We start from the raw sequence: 17,319 nt of genomic DNA on the forward strand, positions 1-17,319 counted from the left end.
TATATATCTTCTCCAGACCCAGTGTAGCAGTAAGGCAGGGGACGCCACACACTTTCCGAACTATTTTTCAGTATAAAACAAACTTCACAACAGTCAACAATCATTAACGCGCGTCACAAAAGTAAAATGGCCGTAAACCTAGCAGAGTCAGTGCAAGGCTTATAAACGCTTGTGGCGCTTCCCGTGGACATCTATGGAAGCTATGCTGCGCACGCATCTGCTGTACAGCCTTCCATGGAAATTACAGTTTATTTCAAGCTTGGGAATATTATTTTAATTCAAGCTAAATTTTTACAGCTTGATGTAAACTGAGTAACAGGTTGATTTTTCAATCTTGAATTTTCAACTGAACCTAAACTCAATAACCACCTTGAAATAAGCTGTGTAACAGGTTGATTTTTCAATCTTGAATTTTCAACTGAACCTAAACTCAATATCCACCTTGAAATAAGCTTGAGTGCTAGCTGGGGTGTGACTAGAATCTAAAACATATGTCCAGTAAAAGTAGTATAGTTAAAGCACAATAGTTGAAAGAAGCATCTACTCCTGACAAGCTGACACTCAGCATGATAGCTGATAAGGTAATGCAAATAGAAAATGTCCTTCTGTTGTTTCCTTGAGTCAGTGCGCCATATGTCAGCTTGGTGTGCACAAATAAATGTGGTGACCAGCAAAGGCTATTCATACTTACTGACATGCCACCAGCTGGTTGCAACTAAAGCTTACAGCACACAGTTAAGGCCCTTGAAACTCACCTTGTCAGTTTGAGTACAAAGCATGATTTACCTTTTGGGCTACTGAAAATTTACTGAAATTCATCCAGGCAGTATTTCCTGTTACACATATTCGTTGCAGCAGGATGATACTGTGCTGTAACTTTCTCTTAATGTTCATTATTAGTTATTGGTATATGGAGACAGCAATGTCATTCTTTTATTGCATCGATACAGAATTTTGCCCTATATTGCTTGAAATCATGTAGCTCAGTATTCCAGACAACAAATTTTGTACCTAGGAACAGTGTTTATGCAGTGTGGTAGCCACAACATTAGTATACTGTAGACTGGATATTCCCGCATATCGATATACTGCCTCTGCCATCAGCATCACATTCAACAGCTCCACAGCTTTTATCCTATTTTTAATTGCTGTAGTTTCATCCATCAGAAAGTTGGGATTTGTACATTCATTAATTGCAGCAAAGTTGTAACCGGTTACTAGTATGTAGCTAGCTCACATATGAACCTCTCTACCTACATCTATACTCTACAGACCACCGTGAGGTGCATGGCACAGGGTATGTTCCATTGTACCATTATTAGGGTTTCTTCTTGTTCCATTCACATATGGAGCACAAGAAGAATGATTGTTTGAATGCCTCTGTGCATGCAGTAATTATTCTAATCTTAGGGGTTGTAGTATATCCCTAGAGTAATCATTCAAAGCTGGTTCTTGAAATTTTGTTAATGGACTTTCTTGGGATAGTTTACATATGTCGTCAAGAGTCTTCCAGTTCAGTTCCTTAAGTATCTCTGTAACACTCACCTATGAATTAAACATATCTGTGACCATTCGTGCTGCCCTTCTATGTATACATTCAATATTCCCTGTTAGGCCTATTTGGTATGGGTTGCACACCCTTGCGTAATATTCTAGTAATGGTCACATTAGTGATTTGTAAGCAATCTCTTTTGTAGAGTGATTGCATTTCCCCTGTATTCTACCAATAAACTGAAGTCTACCGCCTGTTTTACCCACAACTGAACCTTTGTGGCCATTCCGCTTCATACCCCTACAAAGTTTTATACCCGGGTATATGTATGAGTTGGCCAATTCTAACAGTGACTCATTGGTATTGTCATTGTAGGATACTATACTTTTTCATTTTGTGAGGTGCAAAATTTTACACTTTTGAACATTTAGAGCAAGTTGCCAATCTCTTCCAGATTCAAATATTATCAAGGTCTGACAATATTTATGCAGTTCCTCTCACATAGTACTTCATTATAGATAATGGCGTCATCTTCAAAAAGTCTGATGTTACTGTTAATATTGTCTGCAAGGTCATTAATGTCCAACATGAACAACAAGGGTCCCAATACACTTCCCTGGAGCACATCTGATGTTACTTCTACATCTGACAATAATTCTCCACCCAGGACAACATGCTGTGTTCTCACTACCAAAAAGTCCTCAATCCAGTCACAAATTTCACTTGATACCACATATAATCACACTTTTGACAATAAGTGTAAATGTGGTACTGAGTCAAATGCTTTTTGGAAACCAAGAAATAGTGCACCTACCTAGCTGCCTTAGTCCACAGCTTTCAGTAAGTCATGTGAGAAAAGTACGAGTTGGGTTTCAAATGATCGATGCTTTTGAAATCTATGCTGGTTGTTATTGAGGTGATCGTTCTGTTCAAGATACCACGTTATGTTTGAGCTCAGAATACATTTTAAGATTCTACAACAAATCGATATCAAGGATATTGCACAGTAGTTTTGTGGATCACTTGTACTATCCCTCCTGAAGACAGGTGTAACCTGTGCCTTTTTCCAAGAACTGGGCATGGTTTTTTGTTTGAGGGATCTATGATAGATTATGGTTAGAAGATGGACTAAATCAGCTGCAAATTCAGTTTAGAATCTGACAGGGATTCCATCAAAACCTGGAGCTTTATTCCATTTTTAATGATTTCAGCTGCTTCTCAACGCCACTGACACAAATACTCATTTCATTCATCTTTTCAGTGGTATCAGGATTAAATTGGGGAAATTCTCTTGGGTTTCCCTTTGTAAATGAATTGCTGAACATGAAGTTAGGCATTTCAACATTTCCTTTGTTGTCCTCAATTTCAGGTCCTGTCTCATTTGCTAGGGGCATCAGAATTTCTTTGGATTTTGTGACATGTCATTTGACAATATTATTGCTCCCTTGACAGCCAAATGCATTTCATTCAGCATCTCTCTATCTACACTCCTGGAAATGGAAAAAAGAACACATTGACACCGGTGTGTCAGACCCACCATACTTGCTCCGGACACTGCGAGAGGGCTGTACAAGCAATGATCACACGCACGGCACAGCGGACACACCAGGAACCGCGGTGTTGGCCGTCGAATGGCGCTAGCTGCGCAGCATTTGTGCACCGCCGCCGTCAGTGTCAGCCAGTTTGCCGTGGCATACGGAGCTCCATCACAGTCTTTAACACTGGTAGCATGTCGCGACAGCGTGGACGTGAACCGTATGTGCAGTTGACGGACTTTGAGCGAGGGCGTATAGTGGGCATGCGGGAGGCCGGGTGGACGTACCGCCGAATTGCTCAACACGTGGGGCGTGAGGTCTCCACAGTACATCGATGTTGTCGCCAGTGGTCGGCGGAAGGTGCACGTGCCCGTCGACCTGGGACCAGACCGCAGCGACGCACGGATGCACGCCAAGACCGTAGGATCCTACGCAGTGCCGTAGGGGACCGCACCGCCACTTCCCAGCAAATTAGGGACACTGTTGCCCCTGGGGTATCGGCGAGGACCATTCGCAACCGTCTCCATGAAGCTGGGCTACGGTCCCGCACACCGTTAGGCCGTCTTCCGCTCACGCCCCAACATCGTGCAGCCCGCCTCCAGTGGTGTCGCGACAGGCGTGAATGGAGGGACGAATGGAGACGTGTCGTCTTCAGTGATGAGAGTCGCTTCTGCCTTGGTGCCAATGATGGTCGTATGCGTGTTTGGCGCCGTGCAGGTGAGCGCCACAATCAGGACTGCATACGACCGAGGCACACAGGGCCAACACCCGGCATCATGGTGTGGGGAGCGATCTCCTACACTGGCCGTACACCACTGGTGATCGTCGAGGGGACACTGAATAGTGCACGGTACATCCAAACCGTCATCGAACCCATCGTTCTACCATTCCTAGACCGGCAAGGGAACTTGCTGTTCCAACAGGACAATGCACGTCCGCATGTATCCCGTGCCACCCAACGTGCTCTAGAAGGTGTAAGTCAACTACCCTGGCCAGCAAGATCTCCGGATCTGTCCCCCATTGAGCATGTTTGGGACTGGATGAAGCGTCGTCTCACGCGGTCTGCACGTCCAGCACGAACGCTGGTCCAACTGAGGCGCCAGGTGGAAATGGCATGGCAAGCCGTTCCACAGGACTACATCCAGCATCTCTACGATCGTCTCCATGGGAGAATAGCAGCCTGCATTGCTGCGAAAGATGGATATACACTGTACTAGTGCCGACATTGTGCATGCTCTGTTGCCTGTGTCTATGTGCCTGTGGTTCTGTCAGTGTGATCATGTGATGTATCTGACCCCAGGAATGTGTCAATAAAGTTTCCCCTTCCTGGGACAATGAATTCACGGTGTTCTTATTTCAATTTCCAGGAGTGTATGTCCCTAAGCATTGTTTTACACGTACTATGCAGTTCTTTATAAGTTTCTTTACAGTAACTGAATGCCATGGAGATTTGCTCCCATTACAAACTGTTCTACTGGGTACATATCTATCCAGTGTGTGGTCTTTTTACCATGAGCCACAGTTCAAATGGTACAAATGGCTCTGAACACTATGGGACTTAACATATATGGTCATCAGTCCCCTAGAACTTAGAACTACTTAAACCTAACCAACCTAAAGACAGCACACAACACCCAGTCATCACGAGGCAGAGAAAATCCCAGACCCGCCGGGAATCGAACCCAGGAAACTGGGCGCGGGAGCCACAGTTCCTCTACATGTTCATGACCTGTACTGAAAGTTTTAATTTCTTTACTGAGATATGACACTACTGATTTTTATCTAGTTTACTGGACATATGTATCTTTCTGCTTGCTTTAATTGCCCTTTGTACTTTGGTAAAGTTGTCACAACTGTGTCATGGTCACTGATACCTTGTTCAAACACAGATATTTATCATTCGCTACACAAATTTTCCTGTTTGGTAGACCCTGTAAAATTTCTTTTTGGTATAAGTGTGACATTTAAGCACATATTGTCACAGCCAAGCTTAATGTCACTTCCTAACTGAGTTTTTTCTGTTGTAAGAAGCAGTGTACCCAGTCGTATTGTTTGCAGGTCACAGATCTTTCCAGGTAAACACAACGTAATTTCATATGACATGCATACAACTAATGTTACATGTTAGTACTTATATATAGGGCCACATTTAAGCACAGTCTATACAGGACGCAGCCTATGGGCTTTTTCAACAAAGGGATGCACACCACAAAAATTTAAAATAAAAAAGTATTTGTTTTAAGACTATGATGGGGGCCCTCATGTAATCATAAAACATGTATATGTAATTATTTTGCATAGCCTTATTCAGCTGTATTTTTCTATGGACAGCCAACATGAATAAAGTCAATGTTCGTTTCTCAAACTCTGCACACCCTCGCATCAAATTTCTAGTGGCACCCATTCAAACAGTGGTACTAGGCAAAACCAGTAAGCCTTTGAAACAGTATAGTTGACAAAATTTTGTCAGTTTGAAATGAGTTCGACTTTGTGGAAAATTGATTTCTTCTATACTTAATTTCATGCAAAATGTAAAATGTCAAAGGTTGTTTTCCTAATATTGAGGCCGCTCTAAGAATATACTTGTCACTTGTGATCACAAATAACAGGGCTAAAAGGTCATTTTCAAAATTTAAATTCATCAAAAACAGGCTTCAGAACGTCTCTTTAGGAGACAGACTCAACATTTTCATTTCATTCAACATCGAAAGTGATATTTTAAGACAACTCAGTTATGAATATATTGTAAATAGCCTCATTAGTGTGTAGAATAGGTGCAAACCAATATTCAATAATATTATTTAAAACTCTCATTATGACACTGATTATTTGAGAAGATACTGTATTTTAATATTGGTAAAATTTGCTTTATTCATACACTCCTTTTGTTATCGTGCATACACTTAATAAACATATGTGCTTATTGTTGTAACATATTATTTTTCAAGCTGAAATAATGATATTCACATGTACAAGAATCTGAGTTTTTTTTTTTTTTAATTTCAGGAAATATAATTGTTCATAGTGATGTTAATTAATCATTTTGGATACCTTAATGACTTCAGTTCTTTTTATTCTTTAGTCTCATCAGTTCAATAAATGGTAAGTGGTAAAGCAAAATTTTATGTAACCAAACAACACTTCACCAGAAGATGATGGGTACGAAACTCATTGAAACGTTGCGACAAGACGACGCCACCACTCGGCTGATAACCCGAGAAGAATTCATCAGTGGAATACACCAACAAACTTTAAATGCTGTGTAGGCTTTAATTCAAAACTTGCTCTAAAATACTGTTTGTGTTGGCAAATCATGACAGAGTTTATATGGTGCAGATAACATTACAGGTTCAGCGTAGTGGTCTAAATACGGCACTGATTATAGGTCACATGTGTACATCTTAATCCACAACAATCAGGAAACATGGCAGGAACAGTACTTGTGGAGTATCAAGTGCCAATATTAAGTGAAGAATCTACAAATATATTTCAGTCCCCAACACACTGCTCTTGAGAGGCCACAAAAATACAATTCGAAGAATTGCATGTTTGTCATCAACTGCTCAAATTTATTATTTATTTTCTCCTAGTTTCAGTCACAGCAACCATCTTCACAGGATGAAAAACAAGCTGTAGGACTGAAAGTGCTCAAAAATAAATAATAAATTTGTACATATGATGGCAGACATGCACTTCTTCAAATTTCTAACAGCTGTATTGAGTCAGCTCATTAAAATGTTAAATGTTACACTAATTACAATTCGCACAGAGGGATGCATTTAAGCATTTTTCTTTCTGCTCTCTATATGTGACTGGAAGAAGGCAAAGCTCTAATGTGTGGCAGAATGCTAAGTACCATCTACCATTCAGTTCATAGTGGTTTGTAGAGTGTAAACGTAGATGTAGAATTAGAGGTGCTAAAGGTATCAGACCTATCTAGAGATGAAGTATTTTGAATTGATCAAGTACTTGCTGTGGCACAATATTCCACAGCATCACCCAGCAAATTCTTCAGCTCCCCACACCACGGTACCAGCAATAACATTGCTGTGCTTCTCCATAACATTTGAAGAATGGGACCTCTCTCCGGGTCACCAACCTACTTGCTGATGATTGTCGACCAGGGTAGCACAGAACTCTGAGTCATCACTGAACACAATGTGATGCCATTCATCAGCAGTACATGCTTCCTGGTCACAGCACTACTCCAAAAGCAGCTGTTTGTGTTGTGGTATTAATGACTGCCTATGAAGGGGTAGTAAATCTCCAGTCCAGCTGCTGATAGTGTCTGACCAATGGTGTGGGATGACGAACAGTGTTGTAGGAAGTCTATTACTTGTTCCTGGATGGCAGACAAACATGTGAAGTGATTACCACGTGCTTAGTGCATAATACGCATGTCTTCCTTGTGGCAGTGAGATGTGGTCAACCAGAACCTCGACAACAAGTATGCCATACTTCACATTCCCATGAAGTCCAACAATGGGACACAGTCAGTCCCAATTGCCCTATACATCTATAATGGATGATTAGACCAGCTGGCCAAATGGAGATTCATAATGAGGTGTCTTTCAAACTCCCTCACGTGCTGGTAACACAGTATGACATGAGTTCACAGCACTTCCATATTTTCACGGTGATCGCTCAACATGTTGTTCTATTCATGTTCCTTATATACCCTGCCTGCCTTATATACCCTTTAAATTATGGACTGGTGGTTTGTAGGTGTGGAGCTGGCACCCAATAGTGTTTCACAAATGTTCCATCAGCTTCAGATCAGGTGAATTTGGTAGGTCAGACATCAAAATGAGTTCACTATCATTCCCATCAAATCACTGTGGCATGATTCTGCATTTGTTATGTGGACAACAGACAGTTATCCTGCTAGAAGATCCCATCACCATCAAGAAGGCATCAAGCATGAAAGGATACACATGATTACAATAACATTCTCACATTTCATAGTTGCAAAGCTGTCTTCAAGTACTACCACAGGTGAATGTCCCCCATAACATAACACTACCCTCAGTGGGAGGGGTCAATGGCACAGTGTACATTTCAAGCAATAATTTGACTGGATGATGTCATACCCAGACACAACTATTGACCTGGAACTAGGCCTAAGCACAATGAGAAACTCAGACAGGAGAGTACTGCAAATGTTAGAATAAGGAAAGGTTCTCATAAAGGTATAATTAAAAATAATGTAAGTATATTTCATCAAAATATTGGGAGTTTAAAGAATAAAGTAGATGAGCTTCTGGTTTGTTTAGAAGATTTAGAAGCTGAGAATGAAATAGATATACTATGCCTGTCTGAGCATCACATTGTTACTGATATGGATAAGGTAAATGTAAGTGGATATAAGCTCTCTGCACATGTAATGAGAGAAAATATGGAGAAAGGAGGAGTTGCCATATATGTCAAAAGTTATCATTGTGCAAAAAGTATAGAAACAAAAAAGTTTTGTGTAGAGAAACATATAGAAGCATGTGCCTGTGAGCTAAAATTAAACAAAGGCACATTTATAATTGTAACTGTATATAGGTCCCCATCAGGAAATTTTCATCTATTTCTGAAAAATTTGGACTCCTTGTTGTGCTATCTGTCAGATAGGGGGAAGCAAATTATTATTTGTGGGGACTTCAATGTAGATTCTCTGAAAGAGGGTAATAGGAAAAATGACCTTGAAGTATTACTCGGTTCTTTCAATTTGACACCCGTTATTGATTTTCCTACTCGGGTGGTAAAGGATAGCAGCTCACTGATAGATAACTTCTTTATAGACCAAGATAAGTTTAACCAGATAAATGCTCAGCCTGTTGAGAATGGTCTTTCTGATCATGGTGCACAGCTAGTTACAATATATGACATAGCTCCATTCAGCAATACTAAACAGTCCTCCAAAGTGGTACGTTCAGTCAACGATTTAACAATTGCAAATTTCAGGGAAAGCCTACAGCAGTTAGACTGGGATGAGGTGTACAGTGAACCTGATGCCAATTTAAAATATAATTTATTTCATGACATTTTTGTAAATGCATTTGAAAACTGCTTCCCCAAGAAAATAGTTAAATATACTCGTAAGAAACCTTGTAAGAAACCATGGCTTACTAAGGGTATAAAAATATCTTGTAACCGCAAAAGGGAAATGTATCTGACAGCAAGAAAGAGTAGTGACCCAGAAACTATCAAAAATTATAAAAACTACTGTGTTATATTAAGAAAAATTATTAAAAAATCCAGGAGTGTGTGTATCATGTCTGAAATCAGCAACTCTGATAATAAAATTAAAACAATTTGGAATATTATTAAAAGAGAAACAGGTCAACCAAGAGCAGAGGAAGACAGTATTACCATCAAATTGAATGAAAACTTTACGAACAAAAAGTCAGAAGTTGAAAATATTTTTAATAATCATTTTCTAAATGTTGTGGATATAGTAGGATCCAGGTGTTCATTAGAAGATGCTAGGCTGTTAATGGAAGAGGCCATACCTATGCAATTTGATACAATTGAAATCTCACCCACTTCTCCCTTTGAAATTAGGAAAATAATAAACTTGCTTAAAAGCAAAAACTCACATGGAATTGATGGCATTTCCAGCAAAATACTAAAAGCTTGTTCTCAACAGATAAGTAAGATTCTCAGCCACCTGTGTAATAGCTCTCTGGAACAGGGCATTTTCCCTGATAGACTGAAATATGCTATTGTTATACCTTTGCATAAAAAGGGGGATAGATCTGATGTCAACAATTACCGTCCAAACTCCCTTCTAACAGCTTTATCCAAAATTTTTGAGAAAGTAATGTATTCAAGAGTAGCTTCACATATCTGTAAAAATGAAGTACTAACAAAATGTCAGTTTGGTTTTCAGAAAGGTTTTTCAACAGAAAATGCCATATATGCTTTCACCAGTAAAATTTTGAATGATCTGAATAACCGAACACCACCCATTGGGATTTTTTTGTGATCTCTCAAAGGCTTTTGATTGTGTAAATCATGAAATTCTGCTAGACAAGCTCAAGTATTGTGGCATGAGTGGGACAGTGCACAAATGGTTTAATTCGTACCTAACTGGAAGAGTGCAGAAAGTTGAAATAAGTAGTTCTCGTAACATGCAAAGATCAGCACATTCCTCAAACTGGGGAACTATCAAGAATGGGGTTCCACAAGGGTCAGTCTTGGGTCCTTTGTTGTTCTTATTATATATTAATGACTTGCCATTCTATATTCATGAAGAGGCAAAGTTAGTTCTCTTTGCTGATGATACAAGTATAGTAATCACACCTGACAAACAAGAATTAACTGATGAAATTGTCAATACTGTCTTTCAGAAAATTACTAAGTGGTTCCTTGTAAACGGACTCTCACTGAATTTTGATAAGACACAGTACATACAGTTCCGTACAGTGAATGGTATGACGCCATTAATAAATATAGACCTTAATCAGAAGCATATAGCTAAGGTAGAATATTCCAAATTTTTAGGTGTGTCCATTGATGAGAGATTAAATTGGAAGAAACACATTGATGATCTGCTGAAACGTTTGAGTTCAGCTACTTATGCAATAAGGGTCATTGCAAATTTTGGTGATAAACATCTTAGTAAATTAGCTTACTACGCCTATTTTCACTCATTGCTTTCATATGGCATCATATTTTGGGGTAATTCATCACTGAGGAATAAAGTATTTATTGCACAAAAGCGTGTAATCAGAATAATAGCTGGAGTCCACCCAAGATCATCCTGCAGACATTTATTTAAGGATCTAGGGATATTCACAGTAGCTTCTCAGTATATATACTCTCTTATGAAATTTGTTATTAACAACCAAACCCAATTCAAAAGTAATAGCAGTGTGCATAACTACAATACTAGGAGAAAGGATGATCTTCACTATTCAAGATTAAATCTAACTTTGGCACAGAAAGGGGTGAATTATACTGGCACTAAAGTCTTTGGTCACTTACCAAATAGTATCAAAAGTCTGACAGATAACCAACAAGTATTTAAGAAGAAATTAAAAGAATTTCTGAATGACAACTCCTTCTACTCCATAGAGGAATTTTTAGATATAAATTAAGAAAAAAAAGAAAAAAATATTAAAAAAATAAAAATAAAAAATAAAGAAAAACAAAAAACACAAAAAAATAAAGTTGTTATATTAACTTAAGTATGTTGTTAAATTAACCTAATTATGTCATGTATTGGAAAATTCGACTCGTTCCACATCATTACGAAATATCGTATTCATGATCCATGGAACTAGTATTAATCTAATCTAATCTAATCTAAACCTGGTTTAACAGGAAATGTGATTCATGGTCCAGTCTTGGTGATCCTGTGCCCAGTGCAATTGTAATTGACGATATCATTGGATCAACAATGGGAACATGGAAATGTTGTATGCTGTGGACCCAATTTTCATTAGTGTTGTTGAATAGTAAGCTCTGAAACAATTGTATCTGCACAGCATTGTACTCTGTTGTGGGATCTGCTACGTGTCAGTGCCTGTCTTGCTTTACAGAGCAGGCAAGTGTCTGACCACATTCTGCAATGAGTTGTCGACATCCCGCCCATTGTCACCTACTCGTTGTTTCACCACCCTTCAACCAATTTCCATAGATATTCACAACGTTAGTACACAAACAGCCAGCTGGACTGCCAGTTCAAATATGCTCATTGCAAGGTGCCAGGTCATAACAATCTGCCCTTTGTCAAAGTCGATTATGTCAGTGGATTTCCTTATTTGCAGCCTGTATCATCACTGGAATGATTCCTTATTCATCTCTGCTCAATTTATATACTTTCCTTACCATGTCACAACACCGCCAAGCAGCATCCAAACTCATGGGGTGTAATGGTCATAATGTTTTGGCACATCAGTGTAACTCCACAATTTCGCCCCAAAAAGGATGCAAAGCATACATGAAAATTAATTACTGTTTTACATTGCAGTTGTGTAGATTTCAGTCTTCAGTGACCTTTAAGTTAAGACATAACTAATTTTATGGAGTTCATGTAATCAGAAACAGTGCAATAATTTCCAAGCAGGAATTAATAATTTGCCATTGTTAGACATATGTAGATCTATCATGACAGTAGAGTGGCACATCATCAGAATGATCAAGTATGTGATGGTGATTAACAACCCTTCTAGAAATGTTATAGTGCAACTTTGTGTTACATATAAGTTGCAAAAACATTAAGGTGTTTGTTATCCAGCTGTAGATCTAGGAATCTGATGGCTGATGTTTCATCAGTCATAATGTGGTTCACCAAATGGATTTGGATGTAAATAGTGGATTTAGTGTCAGGAGGACACTGAGAAACATTGTGGTCCATAGTTGCAAGACCATGAAGATGAAGAACGTTGGTGTACAGGGACGTAGAAACCATGGTGACAGGCAAGGTGTCTGGTAGTAATGTACATCATTGACTTGCTCCGCATCCCTGAAGATACTCCTTGACAATGAAATACCAAATTTTTTATTCTGCTCATTGTAAAGCTTCTTGATTCCATTCATTATATAAGTCTCATAAATGGTAACAAGATAAGGCCATGGGGATGGTATATGTTGGTATACAGGGATATAGCAACCACCGTGTATATATTGACATGCATCAGCTCCCTGAAGATTCTGCTTGATGATGCATTCTACAGGACATGATGAATCAGAGAGGACTGTAGGGACAGCATGCCACAGCCAAGCTTAGCACAAGGAATAAGCTGCAATGTTATATAAGTGATATCAGCGACTACTTGTAATTAAATTGAAGGTTGTGCTATTTCATTGTGGAAGAAAATGTGAAAATCAAGAACAGATGCCTAGTTAATTACACAACCACTCTTATTTATTGTCATTCTGTAGGAAAATATGTTAATTAGGAATAACACAAGACTTTTCAACTAGACAAACTTAATATACCAGATTTTTTAGAAATCATGAACAATAAATTCCTTTTATCCATTTTTAAGAGACAGGGTATATCTGTTTACTACGTTGTCACAGAAGATCCATTACTCTTTATAAGAAAGATGAATAGTTAGAAAATTTAATGTCAGTTGATCCTCACAGTAAATAGAGTGTAATGGGAATGGGAGTGTAATGGGAATGGATTGATTGATAACCACAGATATCCATAACATTTTATTCTTCGGGTGACTTTTCTACTAATACACAAACTTACTCCCCATAATTCAAATATTTTCTATATAACAGTGAGTCTTAATTTCATGTAACAGTACAAGCTTTCATTCATGTGTCCCTTATGACATCATTTTGGAATCATAACAATGTTCCATCAATATTCCCTTTCAGCTATTGTTATGTGCAATCAATGTTTAACTACAGATCCTCAATATAGATTTGAGCAACATCTAATAGAATAATGTAAATAAGCAGCAAGATTTATGTTTCAATTTAAGCACAGTACCAAATCATATGGCACCTGCTTAAAACATATCTTGCACATTATATTATGAAAATTAATACTAATCAAGCAAATATGGGATTAATTGTACAAGTAACAAGATATCAGTGATATTGTTATCTCTACTGGCAATGTGACATTATATAACATATAGTGTGTATAGCATTGTAATAACATGGAGTTGCTTATTACATATTAATAAAAGTTGATAAAGTATATTATTTCATGAGCAACATAGATTCTAGTTGATAATATTGCTAAACCACATAAAATGAGAATTACTTCTGAAAATCCCATGAAGAAGAGTATCCCATTTGCTGCTTAAAATTATTGCTGAAAGGCTTGGCAAACTCTGTTTCATGTGAGATTACCTTCATTCTGTGATTTTTGTTTGCATTAGAGTCATTTATATTTACACAATGGTAAATACTTCTCACAAAAAAGTACATTACAAATTCGACAACACTGAGCAAACTTGCTCCAAGGAAAAATCCAGCAGTCCCTCCTATTGACACTGAAAAGAAAATCAGAAGTTTTATTCATTCATTAAGTTGTATATTTAAAGGTATTCTTAAGGTATAGACAAACAAGAACGTAAATTCACAAGACTGAAGTCCATAAAGAAAAATTGACTTCTGTGACTAAGCTAATTAGAGCAGTTCTTTATTATGATACTAATCATAATGTAAATTCATGAAACAATCAAATGAAACTTTACAAGGGATTGGCATTATACTTATCAGTAAGATGTTGCACCCCTTCTAGTCTGGAAGCATACACTGACTTGGTTGGGAAGGGTGTCATAAAGCCATTGTATCCTCTCATGAGATGAACTTTTCTGCAGCTGTGGTAAGTCTCCTCGATATACCAGATACTGACACTGGGATGGAGTTGACATCCATGCTGGTCTCACACATGTTCTACCAGGTGCTGCAAATCTTGCTGGCCATGGAGTATGTGAACATCAAGCAGAGTGTTCATAGAGACAAATATCTCATATAGATGAGTGCTATCCTGTAAAAACAGTGCCCTGATACTGTCACATGGGACTTAACTTGTGAGGGCAGAGGATGTATGTGGTGTACTGTTGTGCAGTCAGAATTCCCTCAGTCGCTACCAGCCATCGCCTGAATGAGGTCACATACAATGGCTCTCCACACCACAATACCATGCGTAACATCACTATGCCTCTCCAAAATATTGGAAGAATGGGATCTCTCTCCATGTTGCCAGCATAATCATCAATGGTGGCCATCCAGGTTATGCCATCCATCTGCAGTCCATGAGTCCATGCTTCCCAGTCATGGCACAACTCCAAAAGCAGTGATTTGTGTTAAAGTGTTAAAGACATCCTAAGAAAGTGAAGGTAGTTCCCTAACTGGGCTGCAGCTAGTCTCCACCAATGGTGCGGGAAGACACAGAATGTTGCAGGGAGATCATTACATGTTCTCAGGTGATGGGTACAGATGTGCAGGGCTTACAGTATGTGAACATTTCTTGTGGTGAACTGGTGATCAGACATGCTTGACCAGAACCTTGGCGATTAGTATGCCTGCCCACATATTCCCATGCAGTCCAAAATCAGGCCACTGTCACATCTGAATGCCCCACAAAACTGGATATTGCACAGTTAGAAAATCTGGCCAAATGGAGACCCATCTTGAGGCCCCTTTCAAACTCCATCAGGTGCTAATAATGTTGTCACATTGTCCTTCAAGATGATCACTCAGCATTTAATGGTGTTCATGTCCCTTATATACTCTACCAGGCCTAGTAACAACACTCAACATGAACAACTCCAGTGCACTCTAGTGACCATTCTAACTGTCACAGAGAATTGCAACTATCATCTTTTACATGCAGAACCATGGTGAGTATATGTATGAAGTTCCATTAACATCTGTCCATGTTTTCTGGGTACTTCACTTTTTCATCAGGCAATCATTGTTCTTATGTTATGATTGTTTCCCCTACATTTAAATGTACACACGTAACTGTTAAGTAAAATTCAGTGTTAAATGTTTATTTATGTTTTACAGATCATAGCACAATTATGTATAGCATCTTCAACCGTTAAGGAAAAATTCTTAATATTGTGAGGGATAATTAAATAAAGAAAACTGTACTCCAAATAAAATTCCTTTATGATTGACAGACTGCAGTTGTGTGGGACAGTGTGGTCAGCATAAAGCCAGCCACGCTAGCCTAGGTTCTGCATGTACCAACAAAATTGGCTACACAGTAAGCATGTGACGCTTGAGAAAGAACTGAGATGGGGTGGCAGCTGGCCCCTACCACTCAACTTGCTGAAATGTCATTGCTGATCAATACTTATCTTCAGGTGGCTAAATGTGTAGTACTGTTGATAGGCACATACAAAAGTAAAAGGGACACACCAGCTAGCTCTTGAAATGAAGAGTTGTCCCCTCAACTCCTCTGTAAGGAGAGAGGGATAGGTTAAGGAAGATTAAAAAGTAATAGCAGGTGACTCAGACCCCAGTATGAGAGTGACCCAACTGTAATAAGGACATGACTGGACAAAGATAGAAGGGGAGGAGCAGAGAGGGCAGGTTGTGGTGATACATAGGTAATCATTATGCCAGATTCAATCCAGAGGTGATAAGAGACAGAAAAAGGTAAAGATGCAATAGGGGAACAAGAGATGAGAAGTCATAAGTATAGAGTGTGTTGGAATGTAAAAATGTGCTGAAGAGAAGTTCCAAATTCCAGAGTTGTAGGAAAATCATTTGGGAGAATCTGAATAGCTCTTGTCATGTAGAAGCACTCAGGCTACTGAAGTCATACTGTAGAGCATGTTCTGCAACTAGCTACTGGGTCCCCAAAACAGTTTTTCTGTGCCTATTCATGTGCTTAGCCAGTTTAGATGTGACATGTTCACATAAAACACTGTGCAGAGAACATAAGTTAAATGACAAACAATGTACGTGTTTACACCAGTTGCTCTGCCTTCCATACTGTAGGATTTATCAGGGGATGGAATAGGTGGTAGTGGTTAGGTGCACAGTACAGGTTTTTACTGTGTGGATGACTGTGTGGGTAGGAACCTTGGGGTAGAGATAATGGTTTGGGAAACTTTATCTCTTCCCTATGGGACCGTCCCCACAGTAAAAACTCATACCATACATCCACCAACTACTATCTACTCTAGTTCCTAATCCGGGTGATGGGAAAGGACTGATGAGGTTTAGGAAATTGGTAGAGTTTGGAAAAGCCACCCAGAACCCAGGGTCAGGGGAGACTTACTGATTGTTGAGGACTGCATCAGACAAGATTTGAAAACCTGAGAGCTTAAAGATGGAAGATAGGGTATTACGCAACACAGAGATTACTGCTAAAACATCATGCATGACTTAGTAAGAATGAAAAGCTAAGCACATTGTATGTGATAGAGGCAGGAGGGGGATGACAAAAAATGAACACATCAGAAAATGAAAGATATAGAAAACTAAAAGGGAATGAAAAAAGGAATTGTTTCTGTGAAGAAATGCTGAAGCCAAAGAAATTAACATAAATTAAGGCTAGGTGGGTGGTGAGAACCAAGGACTTGTTGTAGTACCAGTTCCCACCTGTGGAATTCTGAGAAACAGGTATCTGGAGATTAATCCAGATAGCATGTGCGGTGAAACAGGCACCAAGGTCATATTGCAGAACATGCTCTGCAACAGGATATTTTGTGTTGCTAGCATACACCCTCTGCTTATATCCATTCATCCTAACTGATAACTTGGTAGTAGTCAAGTTAAGTAAAATGCTGAACAGTGTTTGCATAACAGCTGATATATGACATGTGCTTTTCACAGTTGATGCTCCCTTCAACAGCATATGTTTTATCC

The 17,319-nt window shown here is 38.9% G+C and overlaps 1 protein-coding gene across 1 annotated transcript in view; it reads right to left on the reverse strand.

The window, feature by feature from the left end:
- Window positions 1–278: 278 nt before the first annotated feature.
- LOC126204141 (sodium channel protein Nach-like) overlaps window positions 279–17,319 on the reverse strand; it is a 194,085-nt gene continuing 177,044 nt past the window's right edge. Inside the window, exons 11-12 of the mRNA XM_049938551.1 lie at window positions 13,837–13,979; window positions 279–482 (exon numbers count right to left, since the gene is read on the reverse strand). Coding sequence (XP_049794508.1) covers window positions 279–482; window positions 13,837–13,979 — 347 coding nt within the window. The remainder of the gene's footprint in view (window positions 483–13,836; window positions 13,980–17,319) is intronic.

This window comes from Schistocerca nitens, chromosome 9, assembly GCF_023898315.1.
Source record: "Schistocerca nitens isolate TAMUIC-IGC-003100 chromosome 9, iqSchNite1.1, whole genome shotgun sequence".
NCBI classification, from domain to species: domain Eukaryota; kingdom Metazoa; phylum Arthropoda; class Insecta; order Orthoptera; family Acrididae; genus Schistocerca; species Schistocerca nitens.